Consider the following 27,725-nt stretch of genomic DNA (forward strand, 5'->3'; position numbering starts at 1 on the left):
CTTCACTTTAAGTCATATAAAGGACCATGTTCATATTAAAAAGGGAGGTGCTATTTGTGGTCCAAAAAGAAAAGTTCTCCACACTCCATTTTAACTTCTTAAGATACCAATTCTTATACCTCTCAAAAATAGGGAAGATTTTGCACCTCCATCTTCTTCTTCTTGTCTTAAGACCATATAGGGGAAGGGAGATTTATTTTGATAAAACTACAACCTTTTTTATTTTATTTTTTGTTTGTTTATTTATCTATTTCATTTTTTTGGGAGGTGTTAGGTTGCTGATGGATCACATTTCTATTCTCCTACCCATTTTCTTCTTCCTCTCTTCCATGCCATGGTATAAATGTTAAAAATACTCCAAACTATTAGTATTATGCCATTGTCTAGATCTTCCATAGTATATCCATATTCCAAACCTATCCAAACCAAATAGGTAGCAGCTCACAAATAGCTAGTTACAATAATGGCATATTGAATGGGTAAAAAGGTGAGACTGAAAGAAGAAGAAGAATAAGAAGGTGGATATTGGTGTCTTAGCATTCTTATAGGGAGTATTATAAGTCTTTTTTTGAGCATTTGGCCAGTAAAAACTTGTCTTTTCCTGTTTGACAGTTCTATCTGGAAGGCTAAAGTCCCCTTATAGATTAAGGCTTTTATTTGGTTGGTTGTTTTTTTAATGAAGTTAACACTAACAATCTGTTGCAGAGTAGGAGGCCTTCAAGGCTTTATTTTTGGATGAATGTTCTCTTTGTTTTGAAAATTTAGAATTTGCTTCTCATCTATTCCTTCTTTTCTCCTATTCATGGAGGGCTTGGAATAATATTTTTGGCTTAGTTAGAGAGAGTTGGGTGTGTTTGGAGTAGATGGAGGATTTCTTGGATATAGTTGTTTCAGGTTTCGAGAGTGGTAATGATTTGGCATTGTCGAGATGTGCGATCTTTTGCAGTTTTGATGGGGATTTGAGTGGAGAAGAATGCTCGTGTTTTTATGGGGTAGAGGATGTCTTTGATTATGCTTTGGGATGGGATTCAGTATCTGGCCTCCTTGTGGGCTTTTGCGGCAGGATGTTTCAAAAGGATTTCTTTTTCTGATTTACAATGTGATTAATTGGCTGTGCTGTTTTGATTTCTTTTGATTTTTTTTCTTATTTTTATTCTTTTATCTTTTAAGGAGGATTTCTTGTGCTCCTTGTTGTACTTCTTCTTCTACTTAATGTAACCTCTTTTTTTTTTTTTTATCAAAAAAATATTGGCGGCATAGCAATGGCTTGGAACTTTGTTGCCCTCTTCCTCCGGGGCCTCCCAAAAAATTGTGTTTTTCACACAGATTTTTCACTGCAAATCATTCTTTACCAAATATTGGTGCATGGTTTTGGGAAAATAATTAAGTTGAAGAAGAAGAAAAGTAGATGGTGGTGTTTGTGTGAATTGGATTGTGGTGTTCTTTGGTATGCTTTTGAAGGAGTTACAAAGGAAGTAGAAGTATGCTATTTTTGGGTGTTGTCTATTTGTGCCCATCTTTTCAAGTTGTGTTGTTTGTGATGCATGGAAAAAGTTGTGGGACCTGGTTGGATGTTTTTTGGGTATTGAAAATGCAGGGAAGGGGAGATTCGCTCTTTGCGTTGAAGTATATTTGTTTGTGTGCAGCTGTAAAGACTCGCACATGGCTGAAGCCCAATTTGTATAGATTAGAAAGTGCATGTGGACAGGAGGAGGCTTTTATTAGAGTGTGAATGCAGTTTGTTTGAACAATTATGTTATTATTTCCAAGAGATTTATATCAAATATCCAAAGAGTATGCGTTGACACCTTAAAGGCTCATTTGGCATCTCGTTGTTTTATTTATTTTTTAATTAAAATAAGAAATTTGATTTGGACTTAGAGAATTAAGGACATCACTGGTTTCATTGAGATTGGATGGTGTTTTTATGTATTACATTGAATAGATCTATTTGCACAATTTGAGCTAGGGAAAATTTCTTAGTGAAGGAACGGGAAAGGGGAAGAGAACTAACACAAAATTTCTTAAACCCGTGGTTTTGAACCTGTTTTGTGAAAAACACTTTAATTCTTCAATGTCTTAGCTGTCATCCTCGTCATCATAATATCAGCAACATAAAACAATGAATAGAATTTACCAATCAAGAAAAAAGAAGGAAGGAAAAACTGTGGTGAGAATTTTGCCTACCTCTTTATGTGTGTGGTAGAAAAAACACAATTAGCACTACCATGTTTAAAACTGAACCAGTAACCACTTCTCTGAATCAAGCCAAACACGGGGGTATCTTCTATTTGGCTTCTCAAATGACATGCCAACCTTGAGGAACAACAAATAGAAATTTAATTGTTGATTATAGAAATTAGAATAGAAATAAAATTAGATTGTTAAGTGACTGTTAGGATTTCCAAATCAAATGGGATTTCTAATTAATGTGTTAGGATTCCCAAATCAATTGGGATTTTTATTTAATGTCATGATTCCGAAATCAGTTAGGAATTCTAATTAATATGTTAGGATTCCCACATCAATTAGGATTTCTATTTAATGTTATGATTCCCAAATAGAAGTAGGATTTAGTAGGGTTCCCTATGTTATATATATGTAACCCTATGGGGCCTTTTTATTCAAGCAATAACATAATTCATAGCCTTTGGCTAATTTGTGGGCAGATCCCCCCAAAGTGATCAACCATATTTTTTCTCTTTTATTTCCCGTCCTTTCAATTTCCCTAATTTCCCTACGATAGAGCCTTAAGGTCTTATCATTTGGTATTAGAGCTGGCTTTCTTGTGGATGCTGTTAACCCACTAACAAAAGCAAGATCTTGTAATTCTTGATCTTCACTCATACACAATGGCCTTAGAAAATTCAATAGTTCTATATGCAAACTCGGTTAAAGGCTGAACTTAGCAATATGCTTAACCCTCAATTTGAAGAGATCTAGGCATCCCTCACCAAACTACTCATTGCATCTTCCCATAAAGAGAGAGAAGATGATGCCTCTGCGTCAGCTAATCGTAGGAGCAACTATAGGTGCACAAAGGAGGTTACTGAGGAGAGCGAGCTCATGGTCCTTCTTGTATGAAGGTGGAATTTCCTTGGTGGGACAGTGATGACCCTTTTGGCTGGGTTTCTAGGGTTGAAAAATACTTTTGCTTTCACCGCACTCTAGAAACATCGAAAGTTGAGATTGTTGCTATTAGTCTGGATGGTGATGCTATTCAATGGTATGATTAGTTTGAAGCTCCTTATGAAATGCCTTTATGGGGAGAATTTGTTTCTGGATTACTTGTCCAATTTGAGCCGGCTGGATATAAGAATATTGATGGAGAGCTTGCCAAAATACGCCAAACTAGCATTGTCTTGGAGTACCAAACACGATTTGAGTTGCTATCAAACATAACTAATGATTGGAACGAAAGCCAACTCGTCGGTCCTTTTATTGAAGGTCTCCTACCTCACAGTTGCTGTGAGGTCAAAGTTCGTTGGCCACGGACTATGATCGCTGCAATTTCCTTTGCGTGATTAGAAGAAAAGAAGTTGGGAGAAGAGTGATGTTGCTCTAGCAAGACTATTGGCAAATAGAATGTCAGCAGTACTATCACACCACTTGCTCCTCACAATCCTCTTGTGAAATGATTGACTTTGGAGGAACTTAAAGAGTGAAAAACGAAAGTTTTTTGCTGACATTGTGATGAGAAGTGGGATAGGGGACACCGTTGTGAAAAGGTACAACTCTTGATGATTGAACTAGTGGAGGAGCCAAAAAAGGTTGAGGATGACTGTGCTGATTCAGATTAGAAAGGTACAGAATTTGATAGTAATGATGAATCTATCACTTCTTCAATTCATGGCTTAGTTGGCTATGCTAATTCTCAAATCATGAAAATTAATGGCTTCCTAAAAATGCCAACCTGTCACTATCTTAATTTATACGGATAACACTAATAATTTCATGAACTAAAATTGCTACACGATTTGCCTATCTTGTGGAGCAATTTGAAAAGTTCGACGTGAAGGTTGGGGATGGAAGGACCTAGACATGTCAAAGCAAGTGTTGGACTTTGCAAAATCATGAGTTGTATGTCGATTTCTAATTTGCTTCCACTAGAAGACTATGAAGTGGTTTTGGGTATTAAATTGTTACTGACTTTAGGTGTTATAGCTTGGAATTTTTCTAATTTGGTTATGAAGTTCACCATGAATGATTAGAGAGTGATTCTTAAAGGCAAACGTTGTGGTAATGTCACTACAATTTCAAGCCATCATATGGAGAAGCAACTAAAAAAGGAGCGACATGGTTGCCTTGTACAACTTTGTCCACCAAAGGAATTACAATATCAATTTGGCTAGGATGAAGGGCTAGAATATCTTATGTAAGAATTTTTTGGTTTGTTTTTGGAGTCCCAGGGATTGCTACCTTAGTGAGCACATGATCATCGCATTCATCTTTTGCCAGGTAGTGTCCCTAGACTCCCTACTAATATCCATCCTTATCACTATCTTTATTTTCAGAAAGCAGAAATATAAAAGATAGTAAAAGAAATGTTAGATGTTGGCATAATTCGACCAAGTCCATATTGTTCTCCTATCTTATTGGTGAAGAAGGATGGTTCTTGGCGGATGCGTGTTGATTATTAAGCACAAAAGAAAACCACTATGAAGGATGAATATCCTATCCTTGTTGTGGATGAGTTGTCAGATGAGTTGGGAGGTGCCTATTAGTTCACCAAACTTGGCTTAAGATCAAACTATCACCAAATTTAAGTATGTGAGGAAATTTAGAACACACGATGGTCATTGCGAGTTTTTGGTTATGCCTTTGGGTTGACCAATGTGCCTTCCACCTTTTAGAGTCTCACTAATGACATTTTCTGTCCTTACATACATAAGTATGTTCTTATATTTTTTGATGATATCATGATATATAGCTTATTTTATTAGAGATCATTTATGTTGTTTGTGAGTTGTGCTGACCACTCTTCATAAGCATCATCTGTTTGTCAAGGAATCTAAATGCAACTTTTTTGTTGACAACATGTGGAATACCGTAGGCATATTGTTTTCCAAGGTGTTTCAGTTGTCCTTCTAAAATTCAAGTAATGTCAAACTAGCCTATTCCACAAACAATCAAAATGTTGTGAGGATTTTTGGGGTTGATTGGTTTTTGTCGCAAGTTTGTCAAGGATTATGGAAAGATTAACGCTCCACTTATTGCTCTAATTTAAAGAAAAAATGGAGTGAGGAAGTTAAACAAGTCTTTGCCAAGCTTAAGCACTCAATTACATTAGTTCTTGTCTTGCCATATTTCAACAAGGTGCTCATCATCGAGTTTGACGAATTGGGAGTTGGCATTGGTGTAGTTTAATGTCAGATGGATGCCCCATTGCTTTTACCAATAAGGCTCTTTCTACTTCTCACATTAGCATGTTTGTTAATGACAAAGATGCTAGCCATTGTGCATGCAATTTCGAAGTGGTGACCGTATTTAATTGGCTGTCATTTCCAAATCCGAACTAATCACAAGATCCGAAAGTATTTTTGGAGCAAAGAATCTCTTCCATGGAACAATCGAAGTGGGTCACTAAGTTGTTGGGCTATGATTATGAGATTATTTACAAGAAAGGGACCGAGAACGTGGTGGCTGATGCACTCTCACAACCATAGTCTTAAATTTCCACGAAGTTGTTGAAATTTTCATTGAAACTTTTGGTTTCTGTCACTCTCGAAATCAAAATGGCAGTTGATTTTTATCTTGCATAATTTCAGTTGAAATACAACTGAGATTAAAAAGATAGCAAAAGAGATTTTAGGTGAATCAAGGGGAAGATTCTCGAATAGCAAAGAGAGTTGGTGGTGGGATAAAGATGTACAAAAAATCATAAAGACAAAAAGAATTTGGTATAAAACGTGGCGAAAATGTAGAAACAGAGTTAACTTTGAAAAATATAAGGAGGCAAGAAAAGATGCAAAAAGGGCTGTTAGTGAAGCTAAATATAGATCATTTAATAGTTTGTATGATAGATTTGGTACAAAAGAAGGGGAAATAGATATATTTAAACTTGCTAAAGCTAGAGAAAGGAAGAGTAAGGACTTAGGAAATGTAAAATGTATAAAAAGTGAGGATGATATTGTCTTGGTTAAGGACAAAGATATTAAAGAAAGATGGCGAAGTTACTTTAGTAAGTTGTTTAACGAAAACCAAATAGAAGGCTTAAACTTAGAATTGTCAAATGAGGAAAAAACTAAAAATATAAGATTTATTTGCAAAATTAGATTTAACGAAGGTTAAGTTTGCACTAAAAAAGATGAAAAATGGGAAAGCTATGAGACTAGATAACATCCCAATTGAAGTTTGGAAATGCTTGGGTGATAACGGAATTATATGGTTAACTAATTTATTTAGTACAATTGTAAAAACTAAGAAAATGCCAGATGAATAGAGGAAAAACACTTTAATACTTATATACAAAAATAAAGGAGATATTCAAAATTGTAATAACTATCTTGGAATTAAACTTATGAGTCATACGATGAAACTATGGGAAAGGGTTATTGAATAAAGATTAAGGTTAGAAATGAAGATCTTAGAAAATCAATTTGGTTTATGCTTGGGAGATCTACCACAGAAGCTATTTATCTTTTAAGAAGATTAACGGAAAAGTTTAGGGAAAAGAAGAGGGGCTTGCATATGATATTTATTGACCTTGAGAAAGAGAAAGCATATGATAGGATATCTTGGGAAGTTCTATGGTGGGTTTTAGAAAAAAAAGGTGTATGTTGTAGGTATACTGATGTCATTAAGGATATGTACGATGGAGTAATGACTAGTGTAAGGACTATAGATGGAGAAATTAGAGAATTTCCAATTACCATAGGTGTACATCAAGGATCTGCTTTGAGTCCTTACCTTTTTGCTTTAGTGATGGACCAATTGACTAAGAGATTTCAAAAGGAGGTTCCATGGTGTATGTTGTTTGCAAATAATATTGTATTAATTAACGAAACTATGGACGGAGTAGAAGTTGAGTTAGAATTATGGAGAGAAGCTTTGGAATCTAGAGGCTTTAGGATAAGTAGAAATAAAACAGAATATATGACATGTAATTTTAGTAATGATAGGAGGAATATTGGAGACAAAGTTAAACTTGATGATGAAGAAATAAATAGCACTTGTAGATTTTGATACCTTGGATCTATTATGCAAGCTGAAGGAGATATTGAAGATGATGTAATGCATAGAGTTAAAGCAGGTTAGGTAAAATGGAGAAGTGCTTCAAGTGTGCTATCTGATCGTAGAATACCCCTAAAATTGAAAGGGAAGTTTTATAGGACAGCTATAAGACCAACTATGCTATATGGATCGAAATGTTGGGCGACGAAAAAACATAATATCCAAAAAGTAAAAGTTGCCGAGATGAGAATGCTTAGATGGATGAGTGGTATAACATTGAAAGATAAATTAAGGAATAAACATATTCGTAGTAAGTTAGGTATAGTTCCTGTAGAAGATAAGATAAGGGAGGGACGACTCAGATGGTATGGACACTTGCAACGTAGGCAATATAGTGCACCTGTGAGGAAGAGTGACTTAGTTACTGTGGGGGATAGTAGAAGGGGTAGGGGTAGACCTAAAATAACTTGGGAGGAGATAGTAAAGATTTAATATCCTTGAATCTATCAAAAGAAATGATTTATGATCGCATAAATGGCGGAAAAGGATTCATATAGCCGACCCCACTTAGTGGGACTAAGGCTTGGTTTTGTTATTGTTGTTGTTGTATAATTTCAGTTGAAATCTCAACAAATCATCCTAAATTTATCAAAATTTTGAAATTTTAGCGAAAATTGTCAAAATTTTAACTATGCAATGAGATTTTCTTGAAATTCAAATGAGAGAGTTAAGAGTGAAGTGAAATTTCTCTATTATTTTATTTTATTTATTTTTATCAAAACAAAATATTATTACAAGTACTTTTGAAATTATATGAAAAAATAAACTTATAACAACATTTTATTTAACCATTCATTTCTAAATTATCAATATTTGTGTAATAAATAATATTTAAATGATTTATGAATTTCATTTGTATTAATTGAATATATTTAATGCACATTTTCTTACAAATACATTTGATACACATACTATAGTACAACTTTTCTACCTCATACACAACATAGATGTATTTAACTTGCAATATATTAATACTAAAACTTACATTATTATGTCTATTAAACATTTCTAAAGTTTCACAAAGAATTCCATGCTTTATTATTGATTTCCGTTATTTTTTCAAATCAAAATCGAAATTTGCAACGAAATCAAAATTTCTAAATTTCTCTACTTTTAGAGCTTCAAAATTTGAGTCGAAATCGAAATTTAAGACCTTGCTCACAACTTCCTGAGCAAGTTGAACTTGTTGCAATTTTTGTACCTGCATGTAATACTCTTGATCAAATGAGGAAGGATGTCGGAAAAATTTGGAGATAGAGATATTTTCTAAAGGCTACAAGAAGAGCCAAACTTCAATCCCTCCTTTATTAGTGTTTAATTCGGCCCACAAGAAAACCATTATTGAAGAACTACACGCATCACTGGTTGTAGATCACCCGGGATTTGTTAGAAACTACAAGTGCATTTCTCAAGAGTTTTACTAGAAGGGAATGAAGGGTGAAATCAAAAATTTTGTGGCAAAAATGTTTGTCAACAACGAAAGGGTGAAGTAGTGGCAAGTCTAGGCCTTCTACACCTCTTCCTATTTCAAAAGAAGCTTGGATTGATATAACCATGGATTTCACTGAGTGATTGCCATACTCTCATGGTAAATCTACTATTTTTGCTGTTATTGACCGTCTCACAATATATATATATATATATATATATATGTATGTATGTATGTATGTATGTATGTATGTATGTATTTTTTTTTTCTTTCTATAACTCACCCTTATATTGCTACAAGTGTTGTTTGTACTTTTGTTGAGAACATTGCCTCGTTGCATGGAATTCCTTAGGCTAGGGGTTGATAAGAGGCCTTTGTGTGGGGAGGGAGGAACCGTCTCCACCTTATTGATGACATTTGGCTTTTCCTCGAGGACAATTTAGCAAAGTTTAGGAAAGCTATTTTGTTGCTCAAAATCTATGAAAAGATCTTAGGTATTAAAATCAACTTGTCTAAGATGAGGATGAGGATGAGGATGAGGATGCTTAGATGGATGAGTGGTATAACATTGAAAGATAAATTAATTAATGAACATGTTCGTGGTAAGTTAGGTGTAACTCCTATAGAAGATAAGATAAGGGAGGGACGACTCAGATGGTATGGACACTTGCAACGTAGGCCTTATAGTGCACCTGTGAGGAAGAGTGACTTAGTTACCGTGGGGGGCGGTAGAAGGGGTAGGGGTAGACCTAAAATAACTTGGGAGGAGATAGTGAGTAAGGATTTAATATCTTTGAATTTATCAAAAGAAATGGTCCATGATCGCATAAATTGGCAGAAAAGGATTCATATAGCCGACCCCACTTAGTGGGACTAAGGCTTGGTTTTGTTGTAGTTGTTGTTGTCTAAGAGTTGTTTAGTGGGCATTAACTTGGGCAATAAGACTTTTCAAAATTTCAAATTGAGTGCAAATTGTGAATCCAATCAGTGGATGCTTCGTTATCTTGGCCTCCCCTTGGAGGTATTCCAAACTCCGAAGCCTTCTAGGATCGAGTCTTGGAAAAAGTTTCTAGGAGATTAGAGGGCTTATTTTCCCTTGAGGGTCATGCCACTCTCATAAGTGCTTCTCTCTCGAATATTTCAATTTATTATCTCTCTTTGTTTAGAGTTCCCTCTAGAGTTGGCAAGTCCTTAGAGAGGTTGACACATAATTTCCATTGGTCGAGTCTCGGGGGAGGGAAGGTGCTACCATTTTGGCTTGCAAACCTAAGTCTAAGGGGGGCTTGGGTATAGGGAATTTGGTATCTAAGAACATCTCTCTTATATGTAAATGGCTTTGGAGATTCCTTCTGGAAATTGAATCCCTTTGGCATAAGGTGTTGAAGAGTAAGTATGGGATCAAACATAATGGGAGGGAGGCGAGGAGTAGCGGCATTACGTCCTTTTCTTGTCCTAGGAAATTTATCTCTTAGGTAGCCAATAAGTTCTTTCCTCGAATTCGGTTCAAAGTGAGTAATAGCCATAGAGTTTGTTTTTGGGAAGATGTGTAGGTGGGGAAGACTTGTTGATGCTGAAGTTTTGCATGTTTTTAAGCTTTCTTCTTTTTATAATGTTTCTATTAGTTCTTTCTTCTTCTGATTTTTTGGGGGTGGGGGATCCTTCTTGAGATTCCCATTTTTTCAGGAATCTCAATGAGCGAGAGGTTGTTGACCTCACTAACCTTGTTTCCTTGTTGGACCAGCACATTCATTCTTCTAATGAGGATGAGAGAGTGTTTTTTTTTGGGGGGGGGGGGGGGTTCCTTAGGCCTATTTACTTCTAAATCTTTTCTATTTCATCTTTTGAAACCCATAGCCCTAACCCTTTTCATTGGAACCACTTACTTTGGAGGGTTAAGGTGCTGGGGAAAATTTGGCCTTTTGTTTGGACTATGATCTTGGAAAGATCAACACACATGATATGCTTAAGAGGAGAAGACCCTATATGGCGCTTAGTCTTGATACGTGTTTCATGTATTGTGAAAAATAATGATGTCAAGTGCTCATCTCTTTGTGCTTTGCAAGTTGGCATTACAACTTTGGAATGCTCTTTTTTCTCTGGTAGAGGATGACTGGGTGGCTCTGGGAAAGGTGAAATACTTGCTTTTGGATAAATTTAGGGGTTTTGGAAAGAATAGGAATGGTAGACCTTTAGAGGAAAATGCTCTAGATCGGTTAATTGGTAGAAAAGGATTCATGTAGCTGACCCCACCTAGTGGGACTTAAGGCTTGTTATTGTTGTAGGAATGGTAGAGCTCTTTGGTGTGCTTCTGTTTTTTCTATCCTTTGGATTGTGTGGATCGAAAGGAATACTAAAATTTTTAGAAGTCAATCTACATGCTCACAACTTTCGTGGGATAGTGCTATTTTCCTTGCCTCCTTGTGGGTGCACTCTTTAGGTTTCTTTAAGGGTCTTCTGCTGTCTGACCTTACTAGAGATTGGAAGGCAGCGCTCTTGTAATGGAGTTTTGGATTATATTTTGTTTTCTCTTTCTTTGGTATTTTCAGCTGTATTTTGGTTTTTCCAGCTTTTCTAGTTGGTTGAGGAGGACTCCTTGTCATCCAATTATGTACTCCATTTCTTTGGTTTAATAAATTTGTTTTCTTTTTCTATTTTATTGTCAGTGATTGTGACAAAGTCTTTACTAGCAGCTGAGCATATTGAAGTTGTTAACAGGTGCTTGGAGACTTGTCTTTGTTGCTTTGCTTGTGATAAACTAGAAGATTGGGTGTGTAATGCTTCCATGGGCCGATTGGTGGTACAATACCACTTATCATTCCTCCATCAAGTTGACTTCAATTCTCCTGTCCTTGCTAGATATTTAGCTGGATCCTCTAGAATTGATCAAGTTGACAAGGAGCTACATGATCGAGACAAAGTGTTTCAGGTCCTTAAGGAAAATCTTGTTGCAGCTCAAGCTCATATGGAACAGTAAGCTGATAAGCGTCGTAGTTAAAGGGTATTCTCAGTGAGAGATTGGGCTTTTCTCATGCTACATCCCTATAGACAGATATCTGTGACTATTCGCTCTTCAATAAAGTTGTCTCCTTGGTTCTATCTTTGAACGTATCGGCTTTGTTGCTGATTGTCTTGACTTACCAAGAGGTTCTAAGGTACATCTAGTTTTCGTGTTTCTTGCCTCAAGAAAAAGTTAGGGAGCAAGTTGTTGTGTAGTGCCACCTGCCTGATATTGCACCTACTGGTGAGGTTCAAGTGGAGCCACAAACAATTCTGGATCGTTGAGTAGTCAAACGTAGAAGTTGAGACATCATAGAAGCTTTAGTCCACTGGTCTCACTTACCAGCTGAAGATGCAACTTGGGAAACTTTTCAATCCTTGGAGGAGAGATTCTCAAAATTTATTGTTGCTCAGCGTTGAGAACAAGGCTGATTTGAAGGAAGCGGGAATGTTATAGTTTCCAAATCAATTGGGGTTTCTAATTAATGTGTTAGGATTCCCAAATCAATTAGGATTTCTATTTAAAGTTATGATTCCCACATCAATAGGGATTTTTAATTGTGTTAGAATTCCCAAATCAATTGGAATTTATATCATGCGATTCCACTTTTGGAGACCCTTGAATGATAGGGAGATGGAGGAGTTATCCTCTTTGTTAGTCTTGTTAAATAATTGTTGAGTCTCTTTGGAAGCTGATAGCCGCTCTTGGTCTTTGCACCCCTCGAGGTTTTATTCCTAAAAATATTTTTGTTAGTTCTTAACTAGCACTATTTTTTCCTTTTCTCTCTATAAAACACTTTGGAAGGCCAAACTACCCTCTAAAATCAAAACTTTGCTTTGGCTGTCCAGATTGGTAGACAGTTGAAGGCTTTCTCTACGGATGTATGTGTGCGTTGTTTTAATTGCTCTGAAACTGCTTCGATTCTTTTCATGCATTGTGATTGTGCCTGGAGGATTTGGAACATGCTATTTAATTATTCAGTGGAGGAGTTTTTGGCTATTCATTTTGTCAGGAAAAAGGAAGGTAAAAAGTTGTGGAATTATGCCTCTTTGCAGTATTTTGGGGCATGTGGATGGAATGAATGCGTGTATTTTTTCAGGAAAGAGGCTGTTATTTCTCTTGGTTTAGGAGAAGGTTCACTATTTGGCTTCTCATTGGTGTGTGGATAATGCGAACTTCAAGGGAGCATGCATTTTTTTTTGGAAATTCTATGTGATTGGCATTCGTTGTTGATTTGTTATGGCATGCTGATTAATTTTGGGTCATTTTTAGTGCTTTTTGGTTTTCCCTTTTTGCTTTTTTTTGGAGTATTCCAGAGTTTGGAAAGGGGATTTCTTATTCTTCTGTTCGTACATTCTTAATCTAACAATGAATTTCTTATATTATGAAAAAAAATCAACTAGGATTTCTATTTGATGTGTTAGGATTATCAAATCAAATAGGATTGAACTCATTAAGGACTTGGATTGGGATTTTTTTACATTCCTAAGTAGGAGTAAGGTTCTCTATGCTGTATATGTCCTGTGGGGCCTTTTCATTCATGCAATAACATAATTAAGAGCCTTTGTCTAATTTGGAGGTAGATTCCGTCGAAGTGATCAACCCTATTTTCTCTTTCTATTTTCCATCCTTCCAATTTCCTCGATTTCCCTATGATAAGACCCTAGGGTCTTATCAATGATAAAATGGGATATCCCACTCAATGTATGCTGCGGGCAAAGTATGTGACAACTGAAGCCAAAACTCAAATGGACGGCCTGGTATGGTTTACTGTTGGAAGAAATCTGACTAAACCTAATTCCTTTTAATGATATTTTGCCTTATTTTTAGAAGATGGGATATTTTTGCCCACTAAATGATTTACTCTATTTAGCATTGTTATGTACATTATAGATTTATTTATTTTTTCCTGTAAATTTTCCATGCTTTTGTACTACACTTTTAGAATTTTTCGTATTTCCACGTCCATGGCTTGTCGTACCCATGGCTGTGTCCATGCTTGTGTTTTTTTTTTTTTTGGCTTCTTGGAAAGATAGGAGTTAGAGAACTGTCAATGGTGAAATATCATCTTCCCTTACATTAAGAAGAGGTGGGATAAAGCTGTGGGATCATTTGAAACCACTTATGTAAAACAGTAAAATATACTTTTGAAGAAGTACCAAATTTGATAAATATTGATAATACGTATTGAATTGAAGAAGTGCTAAAAGACATAATTATTGTTTGATTGCGTGATTTGTGTCTAAAAATAAGTACTAATTGTAAGCACTAGTAAAATAAGTAGTGTTTTGAAACTCACTTTTATTTTAAGTATTGTATGAATCTCTTATAATAATATTATTATATTACTTATAACTTAATTAATACATCTAATATATGACAAAACATTATTAAATTAATGTTAATAATATTAAATGAACTAATTTTTAATTGACAATTTCTATTTAATATTTTTTTCATTTTAATTGTTTTCTTGTTTAATATTTATGTTAACATTTTTTTGATAATAAAAGAAAATATATTAAGAAAGAGAATGTACATTCATATCGAGGATGCTAAATCCTCAAAAAGAAGACAAAACACGAAAGTAGAAACTCACCAAAGAAAAAATAAAAAAATAAAAGCAAAACAAAATAATTGCTATTATTGGTTAAGAAATCTCTTCTTTTTAATCCCTTCCATCATAGTTCTCCAAACACTTCAAATTAGCTAGTTCCCTTTGAGCCTTCTTCACCTTTGATTTGCCCCATCAAGCCTAACTTCATTTCCTCCTTGCTCAGACAACATAAGGCCAAATCATCCAGCAAACTCCAAGTTTCAATGTCTTTCCCCAAGATTTCTTGGAATAGAATAGGCAGAATTCCATCCCTAACCTTATATTCATCTCTAGAAACCTCATCATCAAGCATATTAATTCCCTCAAAGCCTTCTAAAGGAGGAGGCAACACATAAGATAAATCCCCAAGGTGATCAGTAGAAGAATTGGAGGAAAATCCATACAAAACTTGAATATGATCCAAAAGTAAACCTTTTTCTGTATTCAAAATCACTACTCCCTGCACTTTCCTCGTTCGAAACATCTCCCCACCTCTTACTATCCTTGCACAATTTGGCCCTCTCACCAATTGGCCCCTGCGCTATACTTAGAATACCTTTGGAATCTCTCTTAATAATTTTTTGTGTTTTCTCACCTGACAAATCTCACATATCTCCATTAAGTTTCCTCACTTCAAAACCTGTTATTTAACACTAATACTTTCTTTTAGATAAATTGTATATGATTGTTATTTTTGATTAACAATGCTATTATTAATTAATGTTTGTAATATTATTAGTTTTATAATATATATATTTTAGTAATTTATCATTAATTCCACTAATTAATAAAATAAACATTCAATAATTAGAGAGAGAGATAGGGGGAGAGGGGGATCTGGTGGATGAGATCTGAAAGTGGTGCGAGGTGGGGAGGGTGGCAGCATCTGGTTGCATAGCAGTAGGATGTGTCTGAGGGAGAGGAGGAGGAGGAGGAGGTTGGTGGAGGAGAAGGAATAGGAGGTAGCGGCATGAGGGTGGAGGAGCAGTAAGCAGCTGCACGAGGAGGAGGAGGATAAGAAATTGGCAAGGGAGAGAGAACAGAGAGATGAGAGTTGTTGAAAGAGAGGGGGAAAGAAGAATGGGAGAGTAAAAGTTTGCCTAGAGCTTGTTAAAGTTTACTAGTTTGCCACTGTCTCTGCAATAACTACTTGTAAGTGACCAAAAGGTAATCCCAGGTTACTCTTCAGAAAGTACTTATATTTTCCCCAAAAAAGTATTTTTGGAAAAGTACTTTTTGCAATAAGTACTTCTTTGGGTACAAGCTAAACAATACTTTTTGGGACTTATTAAGCACTTTTTACCATAAATACTTTTTAAGTGGTTCCAAATGGGGCTTTATTTTTTTGTAAAGCAAGTCCTTTGTCCTAGTGTCTTGGATTTTGTAGTTTTTTGATAGTTTCTATTTGTGAAGTGTGGGGTTGATATGCATATCAGTTTCTTTTGTATGCTAAACATGACTCTCGCATCATCTTTTCATTAATGAGTTTTTCTACCTTTGCTGATAAAAAAAAAAAGGCTTTAAAGCAAGAGGAAATGGATCAGAATTTTATCACGAAGGTAACATACGCATCTAAAGGCAGCATCCTACTAGGCTTCTGCACCTGGCTATAATTTGTTAGTGCTAATCATATTAACTATTAAGAGTGCAGAGCAGGGGAAAGTCTTGACCTTGAAGAGAGGGAAACTTTGGCCCCGTTCACTTATGGCAAACAATTTTATTTTTCATTCCAGTTTTCCAAAAATTACAAAAATGCCACTGTTTTTTCTAAATTTGTATAGGAAAGTTGGAGAACTTCTTTTTATTAGTTTCCAGATTTCTTATATAAATCTTGTCTCGACTGAAATGTTGTTGAGTGATCCTTGGGGGGGTGGGGAACTGCTTCTTTATTGCATTTTTTCATTAAATCTATGTTGGTTTGCAGGTGGAGGTTTCCAAGTTAAACGAAGAAGTAATACGGCTGCAAAATTTGGTAAGGAATATGAAACATTTTTCCTGGTTTATTTTCAAGTTTGAGCCTTTTTCGTCCTCCACTCTGTTTGAGGTTTCTTGTCAGCATTTTTTTTTTTTAATAATTTCATTCCCTTTAGATATTGGCATTTGTGCATCATTTTTTAAAATAATTATTGAATTTTTTCCCTTTTTTTGAATTCTGATGAGTTTGATCCCAATGGAAAGAATGAAAATATATTTTATCATATAGTTTTCCCAATTTTTCCCAAATTTATTTGAGATTGATTCTCCATAGACCCCTTGCCCCCAAAAAATACCTGAAAAAATTAAAGCTATGATTGTTCTCAATTCCATTTTTTAGTGCCTTAACGACAAACTCATAGGAAGTTAGTGATTTAATTTTAGATGCTAGTATCCTTGATAATTATTTTTGTTTAATTGTTACAAGGACTGGTTGCATAAACTGGCTATATAATCTGTCCTTGCAGCTGGATGAGTTAAAGAGTATTCAAGGAGATGCAGGGGAAAAGATTCGTGTTGATGGAAGAACTAGTGGATTGCCAAAGAAAAAGGTTGTTCCAGATGATCCCATTGATATTCAGCGTCGAGAGAAAGTAAAAGAAGCTATGCTTCATGCATGGAATTCATATGAGAAATATGCTTGGGGCCAAGATGAACTTCAAGTATGGTGAATCTATGTAAACATATGCCTTCTAATCCACTTATTATTGTCTTATATCTGCTTTTCATATTTTATATCTGATAAACTATGATGCAGTGTAGCACAGCGCCAATTGTTTATTCCTGTGACAATATGTTTTTGTGTCATGTTTTTTTATTTTTTAAATGTAAATTCTTTGTTGGTTTTGATTTTCTCTTCATCCTAGGGCCTCAAGCTTCAACTTTGGGCTGAATTTCAACTGTAGAACTTAAAACTGAAACATCAATTTGACTCACCAGAAGTTCAAAGCTTATCAAGAAATTGCATGGTTCCGCATTTGAAAATTTTATATAATTTATTTTATGAGCCACAATTCCTAGAGTTAAAGTTGTAGTTTGAATAAGGCAATCCATTGTCAATTGCAATTGGACTTAATGATAATTGAAAAGCCTGTCTTGAAAATGTGAAATAATAACGTAAATTCTCACTAGGGGACCATTTGATAAAATTCAGCATTAAATGTTTGAATGCTGATTACTGAATGCAGTTTTGAATCTGTGAATCAGGTTATGAATTTTAGCAGAACTGCCTCTGAATCTGAATACAGAATAAATTTAATTTTTTCTTAATTGACCACCAAGTATGTGGGTGAAATGGGGTTTGAGAGATAAGGAGAAGTGTGCCGTAGAGTGCTGTAGAATTAACACTTTTTAGGGATAAAAATGTTTTAGAGCCTCTAAATGGTTCTTTCACTAAATCAAAGCAATGGAAAAATATCTGGTTCAGCCAGGACAGTTTAGCACCAATAAAGAAGTTTACCTAATAAGGCTGGTTAACTGAATTTTAGACCATTAAGAGCCCAGCTTCTATTCAGGGGCAATTAAGTGCAAACAAACACAACCTTTGATCAACAAATTTTCTTTCCCTCCATATATTTCCAATGAAATGCTAACTACGTACTTAGTGCAATGTATGGTATTTAATAGCATGTTTCTCACCTCACGTGACAAAATAGTGCATGTTCCTCACGTTCTGTGCAATGCTTCTTCTCTTTTTTTTAACGAAAAGATAAGCACACATTTCCTTTACTGTTTTCTTTACTACTGGATATAAATGGCCACTGTTTTTGTGTAGAATCTGAAGGCAAGTTTGATTTACTAGTTTAATTAATGTTAATGGCCAAGGAAATCTTGGATTAGCTGATGCATGCCTATGTATGTCTTTTATAGTCTGCATTTAATTAATTTGTTTTAATTGACTCCTTTAGGCTTTAGGTTGATGTAGGCATGCAAGTTTGTGTATTTCTCTTTCAACAGCATTTTGAATTGCATGAGATAGGTTGAGAAGGTGCTTCATTATCTATTTGCAACTCAAAGCATCTATCTTATGCAATGAAGGTTAATGGCCAAGGAAATGTTGGATTAAAGCTGAGGCATGTCTTTGTATCTCTTATAGTCTGCATTTAGCTACTTTTTTTCTTAAATTGACTTCTTTAGGCTTTAGGCTGATGTAGACTGCAAGGTGCTCAAGACAAAGTAGGCTTGGGGTCCTGTTTGGATACATATTTCTGTATCCAGAAACACGGTATACAAAGAATTCACAAAATTCAATGTTTGCTTAACTGTGTTCAAAAAATTGTTTTTGTAAATGTTTCCAAAAATACCCCCGGAAAAGTACAGAACTTTGACTTTTGATTAGAGATTGTGATTCGAGAGGCATCCCCTTGGGGAATGCCTCGTTTACTTGGTCTATTGGGGGGACTAGAGTGGTGGCTAGTAGATTGGACATGTTCCTATTTTGCAGGGAGTGGGAGGAATAGTTTCCTAACCTTACTCAAAATTTTCTCCCTAGGATCACATCCGACCACTTTCCTATCTTGTTAGAATCTAATAATGTGGCTTGGGGCCCTACTTTTAGTTTCAAGAATATGTGGTTGGATCATCTGACTTTCTAATCTCCGGTTAGAGAGTTGTGGGGAGAGGAAATGGTAAGAGGTTGGGAAGGTTTTAGATTCATGAGAAAATTTAAATGCTTGAAGGAGAAGCTGAACACTTTGAATAAGGGGGAGTTTGTGGATGTTAGAATTAGAAAATCTAGACTTATGGGTGAATTGAAGTCCTTGGATAGGAAGGAGGAGATTAGTGTCTTAGCAAGGAGAGAAGGAGAGTTTCCTTGAATAATGAACTAAAAGAGGATGTATTCTTGGAACTGAGGAGTTGGAGACAAAAGACCAAATTCAAATGGTAAAAATGGTGATTATGACTTCTTTTTTTTTTTTCATAGACTAGCCAACGGCAAGAGGAGTAAGAATTTGATTTGGGAGATAGACATGAGGGACGGGAGAGTCACTAATGATCATCATTAGATTGCTTCCATTGTTACTAATTTCTTTAGAATTAGTATTCGAAGGACGATCATTGTAGATCAACGTTAGAGGGGCTGGATTGGAATCCTGTAACAGATGGTAAGAAGTTGGTTAGAGAGACTGTTTGAGGAGGAAGTGAGAGGGGTGGTTCTCTGGATGGAAAGGGATAAGCCCCCAGATCTTGATGGCTTCAACATTGCTTTTTTCCAAGATTATTGGGAGGTTGTAAAAAGTGATTTGTTGAAGGTGTTTATTGAATCCTTTGGGAGTGGGACTTTGACTAAAAGCATTAACTCCTCCTTTATAGCTTTGGTGCCTAAAAAATTTAGATTTATTAAGGTTGAGGATTTTAGATCTATTAGTCTTGTTTCTAGTGTGCACAAGATTATTACTAAAGCTTTAGCTAATAGATTGACTGGTTCTTGCTAACACTATTTCTAGCGCCCAAAGTGTGATAACCATACCCTGTAGGCCACAGTACATTTAAATTACTTTGATAAATTAGCATGACTTAGCTTTGTTTTCATATTAAACAAGTTCATACTAACCATGTTATTCATTAATTAAGTTATATTAAGCGATATTTGAAATTCCATTCGATTTATTGGTGGTGGGAGGGGCTTAGATGAAAGGAAACTATGAGGGACATGCTAAAACATAAACAACATAGGAGTTGGTATAAAGAACAAAAAGAAAAAAAAAAACAAGATGGGGCAGGCTGAAACTGGGCGTGACACCTGGCAGCACTACAAACTAGCAGCTGACACCTACCACACAGATGGCAGCACTGTAGGACCCTTGTCGCCACACTGCAGTCCTGCCATGTTTCCAGCCTAGAAGGAGAAACTTGGCAGGCAGCTGGCAGCAAGTAGCTGCTGTCTTGACCATTCAAGCTCTGTAGAGCAGCCACAACACACAAAATACCACAAACCGTTGCTGTAGACCCTAGTTCTAGAGAGAGGGAGAGAGAGGTAAAAAGAGGAAACTCTGCAGAAATCAGGGAAATCCAGAGAAAATCAGGAGAAATATGTAGGAAATTCGGAGGGAAACTTAAACTATGTTTGAAGAAGCTGAAAAACAAGTTAGATGTTCTTAATTTTCATTTATTCACCTAGGGATTTTGGGCATTCAAAGGAAATAGGGGGTAGAAACCTGCATGGAATTGAATCCTAATAATGAAGGTTTAAGCTTGTTTTTTACCTAATTACTTGAAATGGCTGATATAAGGAAGAGAGGGTGTGTGGTATCTCGCCTCCAGTTTGTTTATGATACCGTTTTCTTCATTGATGATCATAGTCCTTTCAGAAGAATCTTGGGTATTCTCCAAATTTTCAAGAGGGCATCTGGGCTCAAATTAATATGGGGAAGAGTGATTTAGCAGCATAGTAGTCAAAGGTGCAAGGCGCTTGCCTTGCAAAGGCTAGGCGCACAATTATTAAAATTGTGTACAATGCCTATTTGGTGGGGAATTGATATATGAACACATTGATAGTAATATTAGAATTTAAAATGCCAAAATATTCAATATCAAAATTGGAAATTTAATAAAATGGCCAGGCCGAGGGCCCCAAAGCATCAACGTAGTTCAACATCAAAAGAAGAGTACAATAAAAATTTCTAACAAATTACAAAACAGCAGCTAAATTCAATAAAAAATGTTATATATTAGTTATAAACTTGCATTAAACTACATAATTAATTACATATAATATTATAAGAAGCAGTGGGCAGCAGGTAGTAGTAGAAGAAGAAGAAGACTTACTAGTTAATTTCGAAGCAAATGAACTGACGACTTACGAAGGCTCAAACGTTGAAGACGAAGGGCTCCTGCTGGTTTGAAGGCTTGAAGACGAACTCACGAAGCTCCTGCTGGTTCAAAGTCTTGACGACGAACTCATGAAGTTCCTGCTGGTTTGAAAGCTCCAAGACAAACTGACGAAGGGCTCCTGCTGGTGTCGTGCTGCTTTGAAGGGTCAAAGAAGAAGGGTTCTGGCTGGTTTCATGCTGGTTTGAAGAGTTGAAGATGAATCCTGCTGGTTCGATTCGAAGGTTCGAAGATGAAGGACTAGGGCAGTAGGGCTGGTTCGAGTCGAGGGCTGGATTGCTGGAAGAGGGCTAAGACTTGTTCTGGCTGCATTTTCTTTATTAACAGCTTCAAAAATTTCAAGGCGCGACTCACTGCGCCTGCCTGTGCCTCTTAAAGGTCGCCTCATCTTAACAGGAATGAGGCGCTGGCCTCATCGCCCCATTGCGCCTTTTGCCTAGGCACACCTCGGGCTTTTGAGTACTATTTTAGGAGCTCTAAATGTATTCATGGAGCGAGTCAAGGAGTGGGCCACTGAAGTGGGGTATGGCATTCTAGATTGGCCTTTGATTTACTTAGGAGTTCCTTTGAGGCAGGGGACCCTAGAGCAATGGAGTTTTGAAATCTAGTTGTCGAAAGGGTGACGAAGAGGTTAGATGGGTGGAAAGGGCTTTCTTCTCTTTAGGGGGAAGAATTACTTTGACTCAGGCTTGTCTTTCTAGCATCCTGCTTTATTTTCTGTCTGTTTTTAAGATTCCGACGGGAATTGCTCATAAACTTGAGAAAATTATGCGAGACTTTCTATGATCTGGCGTGAGGGGTCATAGGGATCACTTAGTTAGATGGATGAGGTCTGTAGGCCTATGGAGGAAGGGCTGGATCTAGGTAAGTTGGTGTCCAAAAACATCCCCTTTTTAGCTAAATGGTTATAGTGCTTCCCACTAAAAGATTCTTCCTTTTGGCATAGAGTGATAAGAAGTAAATTTGGGTTAGATGAGAATGGGTGGGATACCACTATTAATTTAAGATGTTCTTTGCAGACTCCTTGGAGGTCCATTTCTCATATATATCTTTCCTTTACCCCTCAAACTGAACTTGTGGTGGGGAGGGAGGGTGTCACGTATCTACTTGTGGAAAGACCTTTGACTAGGTAATTTAATTTTGTCCACTTCTATTCCTCGTCTCTTTCAATTAAGCATTGAGAAAAATAGAGCCATATCTTTTTTTGTTGGGGATTTGAGTAGTCCTTTGTTTCCTGGAATCTCCATTTCGGGAGACCTCTAAATGATTGGGAGATGGTGGGGTTGTCTTCTTTGTTATCTTTATTGAAAGGAAGTAGTATTTCGCAGAGGAGGGATGTTCGTTCTTGGTCCTTGGAATAGTTGTCTGTGTGTTCATTCAAATATTTTTTTGAATTCTTGATCCATTCTAATTTTTCATTTCTGCTCTTTCCTATCATAAGGAACGCCAAAGCTCCCTAAAAAATTAAGGCTTGCACTTTGTTGGTTGGGCTTAATAAAATAAATACGAACTTCTTGTTGCAAATCAGAAGACCTTTAAGGCTCTTTCTCCCGATGTTTGTGTGCTCTGTTTCAAGAACTCTGAGACAGCTTCTCATCTCCTTCTACACTACGATCTTGCTTGGAGGATTTGGAATAAGCTGTTTGGTAATGTGGGAGAGAGTTGGGTTTGCCCTGCATCAATGAAGACTTCTGGAAGGAAGGATAGTGCAGCCTTATGGAGGTGCAGATGGAACGTACTATCATTTTTTATTTTTTGTGTTTTTTTTTTGCAGCTTTATGGGGGATACAGATGGAACATAATGCACAGATATTCTCGGGGTACAAATTAATTTGGAAGCTGGTTTGGGATAAAACTCAGTACTTAGCATCACTGTGGTGCATCAGATTTGGGTTTTTCAGAGAAAATAGTTTCCAGGAGATTCAAAGGGATTGGAGGAATATGCTGCCTTGTTGATTTTCTTCTCCTTCTGTGGGTTATAGTTGTTTTTTCTGGTTTGTTCCTGACTTTCTTTGGGAGATGTCTCATTCTCACTCTTGTAAATTCCTCTATTATTAATAATATTTTCTTTTGCCATCAAAAAACAAATAATGAATGCAAGATGGGGCCCCATGTTGGGGTGTTTAGAAGAGTTGGGCGAAAGCCTTTATTTCATTGAAAAGTTGCTTTATGTGCATAAATTGGGGGAATGTAAGTCCCAGAAAGATTGTGTTTTCTGGAGTTGAAATTGCTAGCTGCGGTTCTCTGGGCTTGGGTCAAATAGGTGTGATTTTCCATTTTGACCTTGCCTGGAATTGTTGATGGATTGCCTATTTTGAAGGGAGATAGATGAACTCTTAAGAGGCCTTTATAGCTTTATAAATGATTTTGAGTCCTTGAGTGGTTGAAAGAGACTGACTGAAATGATTACCATCTGCCGGAAACTGGAAAGGTTTAGTTGATGTAGCCAATGTTGTATAGGCGTTGGCATCTTTTAGAACTATTTCTTTGTACCTATTGTATTTTCCTTATGCGTGTGGGGGAATTGTTTTGCCTGAACTTGTATATGTTTCTATATATCTTCAAATAATGGTTTAGATTAATTTATAAATCTATAATACTCTGTAGAACTTCTTTTGTGCTGTTTGCTCCATTGAGAAATATTAGGAAATGGAAACTTAAATTGGAGTTTCAAGTTATTTGAACCCCAGCCTGTTACATTATCCCGAGTCTCATGTCGTTTCCTATAACAGACCAGAACACACTTTGGTCCATGTAGTTTCAGTGCCTGAGCTAGATAGCTGTGATCTACTACTTAAATTCTATATCAGGAGCATTTTATTTTGCTCTGTTGATTATGATGATTTTAGCTTGTTATACGAGTTTTACTACTAATATGTTAAATTTCTTTTTTAACAGCCTCAGACGAAAAATGGCGTCAATAGCTTTGGTGGTCTTGGAGCAACTTTAATAGACTCTCTTGATACATTATACATAATGGGTCTAGATGAGCAGTTCCAAAAAGCCAGACGGTGAGTTTAGCATTTTTCTCTTTTCTGCTATGAAATATATGTGCCTTTCTGGTTTTATGTGCAATTGAATCATCCATCACTGTCATGTGGATTGGGCAAAAAGATATAAAATATCGTTGGTCTGCTAAAGTTGTCCCTGAATGTATTCAAGAATTCAATGTAGGCATTAATCCTTGGTTACTAAATAAAACATGATCCTAGTTTATGATATCTATTATGCAACTGAAATTGCAATATATGCCCTGTGAAATTCTAAAAAAAATAAATTCTGACCCGAAAATTTGTTCTCTGAAGTGATTTAGGTTTAATCAAAGTAGATCTCTTTTATAACAAGTTTTACCCTGTTTTCTCTTTTTCTTCCTGTACCCTCCATGGGAAAATGCAATAAACTTCATTTCATTCTGATGTAGAAAGTGGCTTACACAATTCAATTTCTATTCATCCCTAAATATAAAGTGCGTGGGTTCTTTTATTGTCTCAGAAAACAAGGAAAATAATTTTAGGATTCTAAACCGTAAATGCCATTGTGGTCCGCCCCTTCCCCGGACCCCGCATATGCAGGAGCTTTGTGCACCGGGCTGCCCTTTTTTTAAACCGTAAATGCCAATCCCACCTAGTGGGACTGAAGGCTTGCTTCTTGTTGTCGTTGTAAATAAAAACTAAAACACCACACTCTAAAATAATAGGTCTTTTGAAATTTAAAGATATTATCAACATAAAAAATACCTAAATGGAAAAAACCGAAACAAAAATAAAAATAATGTTAATTTGCATGCACATATTGCTTCAATCATCCCCAGTTGAAAAAAGAACTCGTCCTCAAGTTGAAGTACACACATTTTCTAAATGCTAGCTAATGTTGCACTTTTCATCCTCATCTGCTGAATATTCAACATAATCAAAATTTGATAATTGGAAAAACTCTATACAGTTTCATCTTTCTTGTTTTCAGTAGGCTTTACAATGTTAATGTGTTGTTCTTAGGACATTTCCTGCAGAAATGCAAGTTATCCACTGTGTTGGAATCAGAGGGTTTGGTTGGGGCAGGTGGCAAGTCAGTCGGGGCTGTTATATATATATGTGTGTGTGTATTTATATATACATATTCATGGTGAAGGCTGTGGTTCGATCAACTAAATGAAAACTGATAATTTGTGTTCCATATTGAAATCTATCAATTTACCCTTTATTGTGTCGCTTGTCTTCCTTGAAAGAAATGTACCTATCAATATTTGAATTTGACTGTGTAGGTCTCTACATCTTTATCTTGATGAGTCAGTAACACAACTTGGAAATATGCCCCCCTCTTGTAGTTGACTAGAATGAACTTTTCTTCCATTAGACGACTAATGAGATTTCACTTAGACCAGAGCTTCCTGTGAAGTTGGTGCTAATTTGCTGGAGTATGCCACCAAATACATGCATAAGCTCTAATGTGAATAATAGCCATGCTGACCTATTGATCTGGTCCAAACCCTCCGTAGGTATTTTGTAAAAAATGTTTTCAATTCAGTTTAGCCAATCAAAAGATGCTTCTGAATCTCCTTTGGCAGTGAACTAATGTAAGGTAATCTTAGTTGCATAATAGCATAGTGGCTCTCGTGAGAATAGAAATTGCAATTGAGTTGGTAGCACTAGGAGGAGCATCAGATCCATAATTTCCTTTCTATCTGGCAAAGGTCAGTCATGAAATGTAAAGCACTAATTCAATAGCATTACTGTTGGAATCAAACCAATCTTGCAAAGATGACACTTGAGAACTAAGAAGGGTTTGCAAAGATGACACTTGAGAACTGAAAAGGGCTACTTGAGAGGTTAATTCAATTATATTCCTTTCCACGCTTCCTTTCCGCTCCTACATCTGAGCCACTTTTTGTGCAATGGAGTCAAATTGATCCTTCATCAATTTTTTGGGGTAATTGGTTGCACAGAGGTTACATAAAGTAGATTGAATAAGGTGCCTAAAAGCTTGGGGCTTCAAAGGGTTATTTATGGACTAATGAGGTGGCTATTAAATACTTTATAAAGATAGGGGCAGCATGCAGCTGGGTCAAGTGGTTGGGTTGGCTAAAATTCATAAAAAACTAGTAGTATTGGGTGTATTTGAGTTTTAGTACACAAAATGTGGTGAATTAAGCTAATAAAGAAGGGGTAGCTTTTGTGTTCAAAACCAAGGGTCAATCAGCATAGGAGCAATATCTTGAACTTTGGCAAGTGGTTTGCATCTCCTACAAAGCACTTGCAACTGTGGCAAGTTAGAGATGACCAAGGCGGTAAGGTGAAAAGTCGCTTTTTGATTACCAAAGATTTTCACAATTGGAGAGTCATGAATTTATTCAACATTTTTTTTGATCAGCAAAGAGAAAATTTATCAAATAGAGGCATCAAGGGGATGCCTTCTAAGTACAAAGGAAACAAGAGAGAGACATCCCTTTTTGAAAATTGTCAAGAAAAGGATTACAAAGGGAATGCCAGCTAGAGATCATGGCAATCCAATGGTCCATGGTAGTCTGAATAGGAGAAATAGTTCCTTCAAAGCCTCTTCTGTTCCTCTCTCCACACTGCCCAAAAATTAGTAAGGGGAATGATGGAGAGAGATTTCTTCCTTATTTGTTCTGGTCCCTTTCCAAGCCCGCAGTATCAAGCCAATTCTGGGAATACATTTTGAGAGTAATTAGAAATTGTGTGAATTTGGATAAAATTTTGTACAATCTTCAAATACATAGCCCGAAATTTGTATTGTCAGTAGCCCCAAATTTGTATTGTCAAAAGCAAGATAATTAAAATCAATCATGTGCAAACTGCATCACTCTTCCTTTGGACTACTGATGATGCTAGTGAATTTCTTGTTCATAAAAAGCTAAAAAAAAAAATTTTTTTTGCAGACTAGCAAAAGGCACTTCAAATATACATTTAGGGCTGTACAAAATTTCCTGGAAAACTGAAAACCAGACCGAAACCAAACTGTTTTATACTTTGGTTTAGTGTTTCGGTTTCGGTCTTGAGTATCAGTTTTGAATTTCATAAAAAATTGATTCTCTGTTTCGGTTTTGGTTTCACAAAAAAATCTGAACAAAAGAAAACGAAAAAGTAGATTAATATAAAATGTTTATTTTTAATACTGTGTATGTATTGTTTTATTAATTTCGTAAATATTTATATTTAATGTTTTGTTTCATTATTTAATTTAATTGATTTATCATATTTGAAGTTTTGTTCTGCCTTTGCAAGGATAAGATTGTTGTAGGGACTAGGGAGGGCTTTTATAAAAAGCAAGGTCCCTTCAGATTTCTTTCTCTTGGTGATGTGGGACAAGGGAGGAGTGGAGAGGCTGAACAGTAACTCAACAAGAAAGGACAAGAGGCAGAGTGGGGAATGAAGATTGGAAGATTGCTTTTGTGCTGGGAACATTTGTCCCACATTGCCAGGACGAAGAATGGAAGGCCCTTTCTCTTCCTATAAAAGTCCATCCAGACCCTCCTCCCAAGTGAGTCAATTGGCACCCCAAGCCTTATTGTGTTAGTGGCCCGAGCTTGTTTGCTTTGCATATGGGCTGTTCTAGGCTTGAGAGCCCGGGCTTAGTAATTCCAATTTTCTAAGAATAACAATATTGCGTGAAAAACCAAAATAAAATCGAACCGAACTGGAAAAATG

At 36.2% G+C, this 27,725-nt stretch overlaps 1 protein-coding gene across 1 annotated transcript in view; it reads left to right on the plus strand.

The window, feature by feature from the left end:
• LOC131157556 (mannosyl-oligosaccharide 1,2-alpha-mannosidase MNS1-like) overlaps positions 1 to 27,725 on the plus strand; it is a 78,474-nt gene that overhangs the window by 2,075 nt on the left and 48,674 nt on the right. Inside the window, exons 2-4 of the mRNA XM_058111797.1 lie at positions 16,181 to 16,228; positions 16,698 to 16,892; positions 23,959 to 24,071. Coding sequence (XP_057967780.1) covers positions 16,181 to 16,228; positions 16,698 to 16,892; positions 23,959 to 24,071 — 356 coding nt within the window. The remainder of the gene's footprint in view (positions 1 to 16,180; positions 16,229 to 16,697; positions 16,893 to 23,958; positions 24,072 to 27,725) is intronic.

The sequence above is a fragment of the Malania oleifera genome, chromosome 6 (genome assembly GCF_029873635.1).
Source record: "Malania oleifera isolate guangnan ecotype guangnan chromosome 6, ASM2987363v1, whole genome shotgun sequence".
Classification (NCBI taxonomy): Eukaryota; Viridiplantae; Streptophyta; class Magnoliopsida; order Santalales; family Ximeniaceae; genus Malania; species Malania oleifera.